This window comes from Rutilus rutilus, assembly GCF_951802725.1.
Source record: "Rutilus rutilus genome assembly, chromosome: 17".
Taxonomy (NCBI): Eukaryota; Metazoa; Chordata; class Actinopteri; order Cypriniformes; family Leuciscidae; genus Rutilus; species Rutilus rutilus.
Genome location: NC_140230.1, coordinates 36,972,148 through 36,984,647, shown reverse-complemented (window position 1 = coordinate 36,984,647; position 12,500 = coordinate 36,972,148). Strand labels below are relative to the sequence as shown.

Below are 12,500 nucleotides of genomic sequence, written 5' to 3'. Positions count from 1 at the left end.
TGTCGAAGCCGGCGGGTTCGAGTGTCGTCTTCACCTGTCAGGCTCAAGGTGTTCCCGATCCGCACCTCATCTGGCTGAAGAACGGCAAGATTCTCACGCCTGGAGAAAACGTCAAACTCACCAACAACAACAGGTGAGCGCCAGCCTACAGCTGCTTCGACAGCCGCTCGACAGCCTGACATATGGAATAATAGTCAGAAAATTTACATTTTTTGAAATGGAACACTTTAGACGGAATATAAAAATGTTTTCATGTTTTGTTTGATACATCAGGCTTTATGACTCATATGACTCATTTTATTCAGAGCAAAAATATGCAGTTTGATGCAGATGCTGATATTTATATGAAATTCTGACGCTTATAATGTAAATTGTTTAAAATAAAATGCATATAAATATCAGTATCTGCCAATAATATTAGTCTTAGTAAGATATTAAAATGCTTAGTTTTATGATCTGTAGTTGTAAAACAAATATAATGGAATGCAATACAATGATGATTGAGAGATGAACAGATAACCCTTCCTCAAAAGCCTGATGATCATATTTGATACTCATGATTTTTATAATAATAAATGATGATAATCAAGTAAAGCTGCTTCAGTCCAGCTGAAATATTACTAACAATATCAAAGTTATTCATGCGTTTCCTTGATAAAATCAGAGCAGATTTGACAGCAGAAAGACTCGTGGAGCTCGAGCTGAAGGAGGACGCGTGTACAGTTATACTGAAAGACTTTTACTTGATAAAAGAGTGAAACTATCAGAGACAGAAGGACTGCAGGAGATTGACAGGTTTATCAGATCATTTAGAGCCTCACAGGGATAAAGATGTCAATGAAACGAGTGTGTGTGTTGACCTGCAGTACTCTGGCTGTGACGCGCATCACGGCTGAAGACGAGGCCATTTATCAGTGTATCGCGGAGAACAGCGCGGGAACCAACCAGGCCAGCGCTCGCCTCGCCGTTTCCCAGTCCGCCCAGTTCCCAGAAGCCCCTCAGGACCTGACGGCCACACCACTGTCCACCAGTTCCCTACGGATCCGCTGGCAGCAGCCGGAGCCACACGTCAGCGATGGCATCATCGGATACGTGCTGCATATACGCAAACTGGGCGGTGAGAAGAGAAACCAACCGAGAGCTGTGTTTATCAGACGGTTGAGGATCTAAACTGATGAATGATGCGTGTGTGTTTTCAGAGCCGGACAGCAGCGAGCTTCAGGAAGCCGTGAGCAAAGACACCTTTCAGCACGACTTCACAAACCTGGAAGCCTCCACCACCTTCTCTATCTACGTCAAAGCGTATTCGCCGCTGGGAGCCAGTCAGCAGTCGAGGAGCGTCATCGCCACCACACACGGGGCCGGTAAGAGTTTACACACACAACTGACAGATGATTCAACGCCATAATGCTGTGTGATTGCATGCATGCGTGAGTGAGTGTATGCGTTCTGTGAACTGTGTTTAGCGACATAGGGCCTTCAAGTCAGAAAACAAAAGAACCGCTGTACTATAGTATTTACTCAGTCTAACCTGCTACTTGTCCAAAGCACTATGGTAATACTTGTTCTGCACACTTACTTATCACATGCACTAATTCTGTTAACTCTTTCTCTCAGTTCCCACAATGCCGAGTTTCTTCACGAAGGTTCTGAACAGCACAGCGATGCAGGTGTTCTGGGATCTGCCTGTTAAAGCAGGTCGTGTGGAGGGATATAAACTGTCTCATCGAATGCTGCCGCAACAAGAGTTTGGACATGAGGAGCGTTTTCCTGCACAGATAAACACACACACCATCTCTAACCTGGGTCAGTGCACACACTCACTCACTCATGCATGCATACACACACTCACTCACGCTCCTCTCACGCATGCATACACACACGTACGCATGCATACACTCACTCACGCATGCATACACACACTCACGCATGCATGCACACACGCACACATGCATACACACACTGACGCATGCATACACACTCTCAAGCATACACACTCCCTCACGCATGCATACACACACTGACGCATGCATGCACACACTCACGCATGTATACAAACACTGACGCATAATCATGCATACACACTCACTCATGCATTCACCCATGCATACACACACTCGTGCACGCACACACTCAAGCATGCATACACACACTCATGCACTCACGCATGCATACACGCATGCACGCACTCATGCATGCACACACATATGCACATACTCTCACGCATGCATGCGTACGCACACTCACTCATGCATGCATACACACACTCACGCATGCATACACACACTCACTTACACATGCATACACACTCACGCATTCACACACACTCACGCATGCACAAGAGCAGCAGTGTCTCACCATCAGTGTGTGTTTGTGTGTTGCAGAAGCCGCAGCTGTGTATGAGATCCAGCTCATTGCCTTTAATGGGAATGGTGACAGCATCGGCAACAAGCGACTCGTCTCATTGGCTGAGACTGAAAAGAGCGGGAAAGATGCAGCAGGTGATGCTTCATATTCAGGGTTTGAAATTAACATGTCAAATATGGGTAAAATCATGTAAATGATTCATCCACAAACAATGAAAGTGACTTAATAATTCAGAATTGAATTGCATACTGGGTATTTGCATTTTAAATATTTTACATATTTTAAATGTAAGCTGTGACTGATCATCTGGTAATTTCTGATATATTACCTTTGGCTAGTAGAAGTTCTGAAGTGTAAATCTTAACCTCTTGCAGTGTGACGTCACACACACTAGATGGAGGCAGAGCGTCAGTGTGCACATTCACAGTCACTCACAGTCAGTGTCTATGGAATGCCAAATATGTAGTAATAATAATAATAATAAATACATACATACATACACAAATATATATGAATAAAATACATAAATAAATATACAATGAAATGTAAAAAAATAAAAATAATAAGTTGAGTATTTATATACTCTTATTTTTGGATTTATGTATAATTGTATTTTTTTCCACATTTATTTTTTCATTTGATGTATTTATTTTCACATTTGTTTATGTATATATGTATTTATGTCTACATTTATTTATTTATTTGTATATTTATTTATTTATTTATTATTATGTAAGCTTTGGCATTCCATAATTGTCATGCTCATCTGTGCACTTTCTTCAGAACTACAGGAGATATGTGCACCGCTCATACTGTTTCTGCATACTTTTATGAAATCTTCCTGTAATTAAAACCAGACGATCTACTGCATTTTCACTATAGAAAAACATTTAAAAAAAAATTTAATCCTCTTGCATTATAGTTAATAAACTAGCATTTTAAAAATAATCATGATCTAGTAGATAAAATAGCATTTTAGAATAAGAAAAACTGCTTTTGAAACAATATGTTTTGTGAAACAAACTTAACTTATAAGTTTTTAACAGTCCAACCACAACAGAACACACTGTAAACTGACTACTGTATCCCACAATGCAAAGCGCTTGACTCGCTAAAGGAAATCTGCGACATAATGCAGCCATTGATGTTACATACTTGTGTTTTTAAAATGTTTATAATTTTGCATGCTATTTTTAGCAGCAGATGATGTGTACTGTACAGCTGAAGGTGTGTGTGTGTGTGTGTGTGTGTGTGTTGTCAGCAGGACAGAGTCTCTGTAACTGTCGTCAGGATAGCGAGAGCTCCATGACAGGACTCGTGATCGGGATCCACATCGGCATGGCCTGCATTATATTCTGCGCTCTCTTCCTGATGTTCGGATACCGGCACAGGTGCGTCCGGGTCTTACCCCGTCACACACTCACAACCAGTGTTGGGTGTAACTCATTACAAGTAACTTGAGTTACGTAATCAGATTACTTTTTCAAGTAAGTTTGAAGTGAAAGTATTTGATGAACGTATACTATGTGCGGAGAGCATTCACTCAATATCATCTCATTTTTGACATAGGCGGCTTTTAGAGGCTTTTACATCGGAGGTCTTCAAATATACTTTATGTATTTAATCTCACTTTATTAGCCAATGTCTTTGCTGCTGACCTTCAATGATATAATTCAACCATACTAATAAGCAAAAATGACTTTAGATTAGATTTAGAAATAAGTGTTGAACTTCCTTCTTCTGTATCCTATTGTTCTTTAATCCAGAATAGCAGAAGCTGAAAGGTTTGTTTGAGTGGCGCCCTCTACTGTACTCTACTGTACTGTACAATACTGTACTGTACTGTACTCTACCTCTACTGTACAGGAGTAAACATGCATTTCCTTCAGCCTGAGGATTATTCATTTGACTTTTGGTGTGAAAGGGCAATAAGTTACTTTTTTGGGGAGTAACGCAATATTGTAATGCATTACTTTTAAAAGTTACTTTCCGCAACACTGCAGACAGCTGATATTTTCTGCCACAGTGTTCTGACTCTGTGTTTATTACTGTGAGCAGCTTCACTGTAATAAACAGGAGAATAACAAAATCACTGATGAAACTTCATCAAATATGAGACAAACTTAGAGTCAGGAGTGAAGCAGCTCTACAGAAGAAGAGAGAGTCACTGTTCAGATCAAGTTCTGTTCTCATCTGATAGTGTCAGTGCAGTCAGATCAATAATATCACTGAATATGAAGTATCTCTTAAACTCTGTTGTGTTTGAGATGTTCTGGTAAACGAGTGCTGGTTGTGTGTGTGTGTGTGTGTAGTTTCTTCTGTCAGAAAGGTTCTCCGGGTAACTGGAGTCTGTCAGGAGGTCAAACCGCTGCTAAAGACGCCACCATCCGCACGACTGACGCCGTTGAGCTCATGTCACAGGTAAACACATCACAATAATCAACACAGGTTATGGAGATTAATTACAGCATGGGTGTGTACAGTAAATGACACGACAGACTTCTGTTGTTCTTATGTAAAGCTAGTGACTACACAAACTGTTTACAGTTATTCATTCAGCAGATCCAAAGCCCCGTACAAATGACAACTGTACTAACCTAAACTAACAAACCTAAACTGAAAGAATAGTTTTATTATAGAGTAAAAGCATTTTAGAATAAAACACACAAACACACTCATATGTCATTAAATCTCATATGTAATGAACTCTGGTGTTCCTCAGGCTGGTGTAGAGCGTCAGGCAGCGGTTCCTCAGTGTCGGGTGATGATCGAACCACAACCTCTCCGCCCGGCAGACACCACTGGCACCGGAACCAGCACTGGAACTGGAACCAGCACTGGAACTAGAACCAGTACTGGAACTGGAACTGGCACCAGAACTGGAACTGGAACCAGCACTGTAACTGTAACTGGCACTGGCACTGGCACCAGCACTGGAACTGGAACCAGCACTGTAACTGTCACTGGCACCAGAACTGGAACCAGTACTGTAACTGGCACTGGCACTGGCACCAGCACTGGAACTGGAACCGGAACCAGCACTGTAACTGTCACTGGCACCAGAACTGGAACCAGTACTGTAACTGGCACTGGCACCAGAACTGGTACCGGAATTGGCACTGGAACTGGAACAGGCACTGGCATTGGCACTGGCACTGGCACTGGCATCGGAACTGGTACCGGAACCAGCACTGGCACCGGATGAAGTACACCCCCCCCCCCCCCCCCCCCCCTTCAGCTGCACATTGACCGAGTCTCTCTCACCAAAGCCTTACACAACTGAACTCAGTCACACACAACATCCATTTAGTGCCTCTGATGACGAACGACACACAGCATCTGTTCCAAACCCAGTGAGCTTCATAGGCACCATCATGACCATCATAACCATCATGATGACCATCATGACCACCATAACCATCATAAGAGACCGATTAGGAGTTAGACATCCATCTTTTATAGGCATAAATACACCATACACATTCAGTGGGTAAAATAGTCCACTTTTAATTCACTTTCACTATATTTTCATTTATAATCCACACTCCCTCGACTTGGTGCTTTCTAGGATTGCAGTAGAGAAACATGAAGATCGTGGGTTTGATTCCCAGGGAATGCATGAACTGATATAGCTTGAATGCAGTGGATAAATGAATGTAAAGGACACACACACACACACGTGACGCTGCTTTATAATGACAGCTCATGATGTTCAGTGTGGGATTGGAACAGAACCGTGTGTCGACTTAAACCACATCAGAGCTCTGTTTAAACTCTCATTCCAAATATTAGGAAGAGGAAACAAACCTCAAACTTCGTTAATGTCACTAACGTGACGCGTCTACTAGAATAACAAATTGAACTTTATCCTGTTAAACCAAAAATGCGTGTTCTGTGTGACTGAACAGATGAATAGTTAGTGTGTGGATGTAATGAGTGTGTGTGTCGTGTGATTGCTCATTAATTATTCGCCGCATTAGCCTGTGTGCAGCTGAAGACTCCGCCCACTCCCCTAAGCCCCTCCCACTCCATCCAAAGAGCCTGGGAAAACAGCCTACCTCAAACACGGGCGTCTTCAAACGGGTCCTCCTCGGGCCCGAGCCGATGCCAGTGAGAGTTTGACCTCTGCCGGAACTGTTGATGTTTTACGAGACTCTTTCTCAGATTTGTGTGTTGAAGCGGCAGAAGAAGCTTCTGTGAAAGTTGAGGGACGTCCAAAGATCTTCTGCTTCTCTTTCCTTTCTTCACAGTGATCCACAAACACTGTTTCCTCTCAGTCGTGTTGGTCTGAGCATTGAAGCCCGTTTCCGACACACAATGCAACAGTCATGCTTTGGTAAATCAGAATTATGACATAAAAAGGCAACATTTTAAGGATAAGTACAAATATTACATACTAACTCATAAATGTGAGATTAATTTTTTTTATTGAGATTAAAAAGCAACCTTTTCTCAGTTTCAAGTTTTTACATTATAATTGACTTACTGTCAAAAGTTTGACTTCTCATAATTATTTAGTATGTAATAATTCCAACTTTTAATACAATTCAATTAACATACTAAGTCATTATGTTCTTTTTTATGCCATAGTTTTTGTCAGAATTAAAATTGACATAACTTTTTATCTCGTAATTCCAAAATGTAGTAGTCATAATTATGAGCTAAAAAGTCATAATTATGAGATAAAGCTTTTATTTAATAATTAGTATGTCATAATTTTGACATCTCATAATTCTGGGTTTTTTATTATCATAATTATGATTTAGTGTCATAAATTCAACTTTTTATCTATGAGATAAAGTTTTTAGCCTATAATTGACTTAGTATGTCATAGTTTTGACTTTTTATCTCATCATTATGACTGTCATAATTCTGTTTTTATCTCACAATTTTGACTTTTTATCATATAATTATGAATTAGTATGTCATAATTTTGACTTTTTTATCTTGAGATTTTTATCTCATAATTATGACTTAGTATGTCATAGTTTTGACTTTTTATCTCATAATTATTGACTTAAGTATATCATGATTTTGCTTTTTAATTATAATATACCAAAGCATGACTTTTTGAAATGGGCTTCCTTAACTGATGATGATTAAACCAGAAAACTGACCATTAACCAAAGCCAAACGCTCCAGACACTGACGTCACTCGTTAGCTCAAGCTCAGAACATGATGATGATTACCTCAAAGACACAGATTCTATTCTAGAAATTATAACTAATAACGACTAGCAGATATCGAATATATTTTCATATGTTGAAACCAGAAAATAAGATCTGCTTCTATCTTTGTAATGTTGAAGCTGAACTTGCCAAATAACGGTTAGTGATCGTGTTTATGAGACCAAATACCTCGGTTCTTCCTCTAATGCACATGAACAAACCCCAAACCAGCTTGATAAGAGAGTGTGTGTGTGTGTGTGTGTGTGTGTGTGTGTGTGTGTGTGTGTGTGTGTGTGTGTGTGTGTGTGTGTGTGTGTGTGTGTGTGTGTGTGTGTGTGTGTGTGTGTGTGTGTGTGTGTGTGTGTGTGTGTGTGTGTGTGTGTGTGTTAACTAACCGGTTTAACACACGTGAACTGCTCTTCACTGTTCGATTAGTTGCCAAAATAACACATTCTAGATTCACATGAAAAGTCTTTAACCCTTTAGGCCTCTGATTCTTTGATTCTTGTTGTCTAGAACAAACGCAATGAAACCAAAATGTAAAAACTAAAATAAAGCAACAAGATTAGAAACCGAGGCCAAATTTAAGACGAAACTTCTGTTCTCTTGTAGAACTTTCCTTTGATTCATTTTCCCACGATGAAAAGTTCTTTTTCTGCTTGATTTGGGAAATATTGCCAAAATAGATGTACGATTGTTCTTTAATGTTATTCTTATATTCATATTGTCGCTGTTCTTTTGATTACATTAAGTCTTTTTTAAATTTGATTTCTTCTCTCTTTATGTAGAATTTAAAAAGAAAATGTTAGAAATTTGAGAGTTAAAAGCGAGTAGATTGTTGATTGCAAAGAAAAATTCCTAATTTTTATAAGGATCACCAGCGTAAAAATACATTTACAGTCATTCCAGATGTGATTTTTACGGAAGCTCGTTTCCCCATGGAATAAAAAAAAGGCGAATTGCGACTAATTCTGAATATTTTTTGCAATTGTGAATTATAAACTCAGAATTGCAAGAAAAAAGGTCAGAATTGTGAGATAAAAAGTCGCAATTAGCTTTTTTTTCTATTATTATTCCCTTCCGGAAAATAGCTTCCATAGATTTAAGCGTTATTGTTAAAGAAAAGGCCTCAGACTCTGAAATGTCGCTGGTCGATCTCTGTTTGCTGCTTTAGGATCTAATGGACCCTTTTATATTCTGGATGTTGAAATGTTTATATGTGATGGATTGCTCAACATGTCTAAGGTTTAGGATCAATTGTTTAGTCGAGTAGATGCTGATTTTGAATGCTTGTACCAATGAGAGAAGTGATGCTTTAACCTCCCGGATTGTTCTTTTCCCTTCGGCTGTTTGTCAGAACCAAACGCTCCTGTAGCTTTAACCTGTTGTGACTCTGAAACTCACGAGTCGACTGCAAGAAAAGCCGTCAGATCTAATACTGTACGGCACAGAAGTCATCGTGAGTTTCTCAGCTGACGTCTCTTCTGTTTCTCTTCCTTCAGTCGGTTGTAATGAACCTCTTTGCCAAATAAAACAGCGTTAAGTAGAACGTTACGTGTTAAATGTTTCATTATTTCTGTTCAGAATTGCATGCGATTTATTATTTGCACTATTTCTCCAGTATGAATACTGAGTAAAGTTGTATCCCACAATCCAAATGCACATGACCTTCTATTTCTAATTTCTAATATAAACCACAATCTCTTTAACTCGTATTGATATTCTAAGCTCACCAAATTAAACATTTGATTTCTAACTTTGTGTATGAAACGGACAAAAATCATTATTAATTGAAAATTCCCTCAAATCTCCCTTGTTTCCGCATTTTAAAACCATTGTGTGAAAGGGATGAATGAGGAAGACCACAATAAAGAGACTATTTCAATAGTCTAGTTGTGAAATCCTGAAAATGTTTTAAGTTTAGAAATAATTTGCAATTGATAAAAACTATTCTTAACAACAACATTTATTTAAAGTCCCCCTGTAGTCAATAGTGTTATCCCTTAAAACTCATCTTTGATCAGCAAAATGACATATTTAAGCATTTTTTCCTTTAAGCAAAATTTCTTCATGGCTTAAAATATCTCAGAAACACCAGCGATTTCAAAGCGTGTTTTTGAGACTGTCTTTGGTTCACTGCAGTTTTAAGGAGAAAATACTCAGCAATGGTGTCGACTTATGAATTTACACATGGTTTGTCCTAAAGCATATTAAAAACACCACATAGACACATAAAGTTTAAACAACATTAAAAGCTGGATTTTCACCACAGGGGGACTTTAAGTCCACCAAGAATTCTTACCTGAGATGAAATTGAAGGGAAATTATTACAGAGCTCATTGACATCACCTCTTAATTTCAGGGCAACAAAGAAAATTTGAAAATTCATAATAATACTCCCAAGCAGAAGCATATACAAGTTTAAAAGAAGCGGGCCCACTATAGAACCCTGAGGTACCCCACTAATAATAGGAGCTGAGAATGAAGAAAACGTACCAAAGCTAGAGCAGGAGCTATTCAGACTGACCTCTACTGATGACTGGTGTGCTGGAGATCTCATGAACAGGTTAGAAAATGGCTAGAGAAGATTGTTAAGGTTTTTTTTTTTTTTTTATAAAACCACATTGGGTATTAATTATGACTTTTTTTATCTAATAATTCTGTTTATTATTTAATAAAATTTTTATTTAATGATTAATTAATAATTCATATTATTATGAATTAGTGTCATAATTTCTCATTGTTAGCTCATAATTATGAATTAGTATGTCAATTTTGACCAAAATTCAGGTTTTTTATATCATAATTATGAACGTCATAATTCTGTAGAGCTCATGTTTGCTTCACAAATTTTATCTAATAATTTCAACTCTTTCTCTCATAATTATGTATTAGCATGTCATCATTTTTACTCATAATTCAGATTTTTTTATATCATGATTATGAATTAGTGTCATAATTTCACATTTTTATCTCATAAGATTAAACTTTTGTCTCATAATTGACTTAGTATGTAATAATTTTGACTTTTTTCCTCATAATTATGACTGTCATGATTCTGTAGAATCTACAGAACTTTTTTATCTCAATAATTATGAATTAATGTCATAATTTCACATTTTCTCCTCTCCTCTCATAATTCTGATTTTTTTTATATCATAATTATGAGTTAGTGTCATAATTTCACATTTTGATCTCATAATTGAGATAAAGCTTTTATCTCATAATTATGACTTAGTATGTCATAATTTTGACTTTTTATGTCATAGTTTTGACTCTTTATCTCATAATTATGACTGCCATAATTCTGTAGAGCTCAGATTCACTCCACACTAAATATAGAAGCTGCATCTGCTGACGGAGGGCGAAGATGTTCCTGCAGGCATTTGCTCTGAGAAGCTCCAGTGTTTCCGACAGCCTGTCACATCAGCTAACCAGATTTACTGTTTTGTCATTTAAAATTTATTTTAAAATGTATTTATGATGCACAGTTCAGAAGATCTGTGTTTCTGTGGAGCTTCACTCGCTGTCATTAATAGGGATCTCTTTAGCAGATATTGAGTCTCTCAGGAACGTTCATTTCATGATTTTATCCAGAATCAATCACAAAAAAGATCATTATATTTAGTATAAAAAATATAATTATCTTTTTTGTTTGATTCTGGATAAAATCATGAAATGAACGTTCCTGAGAGACTCAATATCTGCTAAAGAGATCCCTTTGCATTGCATTGTTCTCATGAAAATTAAGCACATAATACTAATTTCTGTAATACAACAATAACTCCTTCTCAATGTAATGTGAAAAAATACATCATGCACTGCCTTTAATTCATGTTTGTTTAATTTAAATCCTTCAAGGCTGATTGAGGAGGGGAGGCATCCAAATCACATAAGCTGGTAAATGAGGTTCCTCAGGGTTCAGTTCTTGGACCTTTCTTCTTCTCCATATGCGCTACCTTTCAACCAGATGATCCAACAATAGCTGCACGAATCTCAAGCTGTCGGCATGGATGATTAGAACATTACCTACTCATCTTCCCAGCCACTCGGGTCAGTACAGCACCAGTTTATCATCCAGATAAGTTAATCAACGATAATGCCATCGAGTTCAGCCAGGAATCTTGTGATAATCCTTCATGATCAGCTGACCTTTAAAGATCACATTGCAAAAACAAACCATGCAGTTTTTCACTGCACAACATTAGGACGCTCAGGCCATTCCTAAAAGAGCATGCTGGTCATTTCTAGCATGGACTATTGCAATACTCTTCTGGCTAGACTTCCAACATGTACAATTAAACCTCTACAAATGATCCAGAATGCAGTGGCACGTTACACACCTCTGTTTATCTCTCTGCACTGGCTTCGAGATTCAAAGTCACTTGGGATAAAAGCATCTACTAAAGGAATAAATGTAATGTGTCAATGGGAAGAGCATAGAAGCGGAGCAAGCAGATGTGAAAATGTGCAGGTCATCATCAGCATAACAAGGGGTAACAAATAAAATATTAAAAAAGAAGAGGTCCCAGAACGGAGCCTTGAGGCACACCTTGAGAGTGAGTGGAGGATTTGAGGTTATGAACTGCAATGAAGAATCGCCTATCAGTGAGATAGGATGCAAACCAATGAAGAGCACTACCATGATGCTTATAGACCAGAGAAAACTATGTGATGAGAATCAGATACAGTGCCAGAAGCTGCATAATGAGACAGGAAAAGGTCATTGGTCATTTTTAGATCGGAAACCAGACTGATAGGGATTAAGAAGATCTTGGTAATGCCCATATGAGAAATGCTGAAATGTCATGAAAATGCAATCTTAACATTCCTTCAAAACAAGAACCTCCGTTTTCCTTGTTAAATAAAACCTATGATTTCATAATTGTTTTGATCTGGATATGAAATTTGACCTTTGCACGTGTTTTTATGGTTTGAGTTCTGCAGTTCAGGCCAAAATGTCA

The 12,500-nt window shown here is 38.2% G+C and overlaps 1 protein-coding gene across 5 annotated transcripts in view; it reads left to right on the top strand.

Annotated features, from left to right (window-relative positions):
* Window positions 1-9,077, top strand: part of LOC311276229 (immunoglobulin superfamily DCC subclass member 3) — a 25,321-nt gene extending 16,244 nt beyond the window's left edge. For 4 of the 5 annotated variants that reach the window (XM_084385797.1, XM_084385795.1, XM_084385796.1 and 1 more), the window contains exons 8-15: window positions 1-133; window positions 867-1,117; window positions 1,200-1,364; window positions 1,618-1,806; window positions 2,385-2,501; window positions 3,629-3,758; window positions 4,680-4,788; window positions 5,090-9,077. The exon at window positions 1-133 is cut by the window's left edge and continues 33 nt beyond it. In XM_084385797.1, coding sequence (XP_084241923.1) covers window positions 1-133; window positions 867-1,117; window positions 1,200-1,364; window positions 1,618-1,806; window positions 2,385-2,501; window positions 3,629-3,758; window positions 4,680-4,788; window positions 5,090-5,572 — 1,577 coding nt within the window. In that variant the 3' untranslated portion in view covers window positions 5,573-9,077. The remainder of the gene's footprint in view (window positions 134-866; window positions 1,118-1,199; window positions 1,365-1,617; window positions 1,807-2,384; window positions 2,502-3,628; window positions 3,759-4,679; window positions 4,789-5,089) is intronic. The other variant, XM_084385798.1, reaches the window with a different exon arrangement.
* Window positions 9,078-12,500: the final 3,423 nt, after the last annotated feature.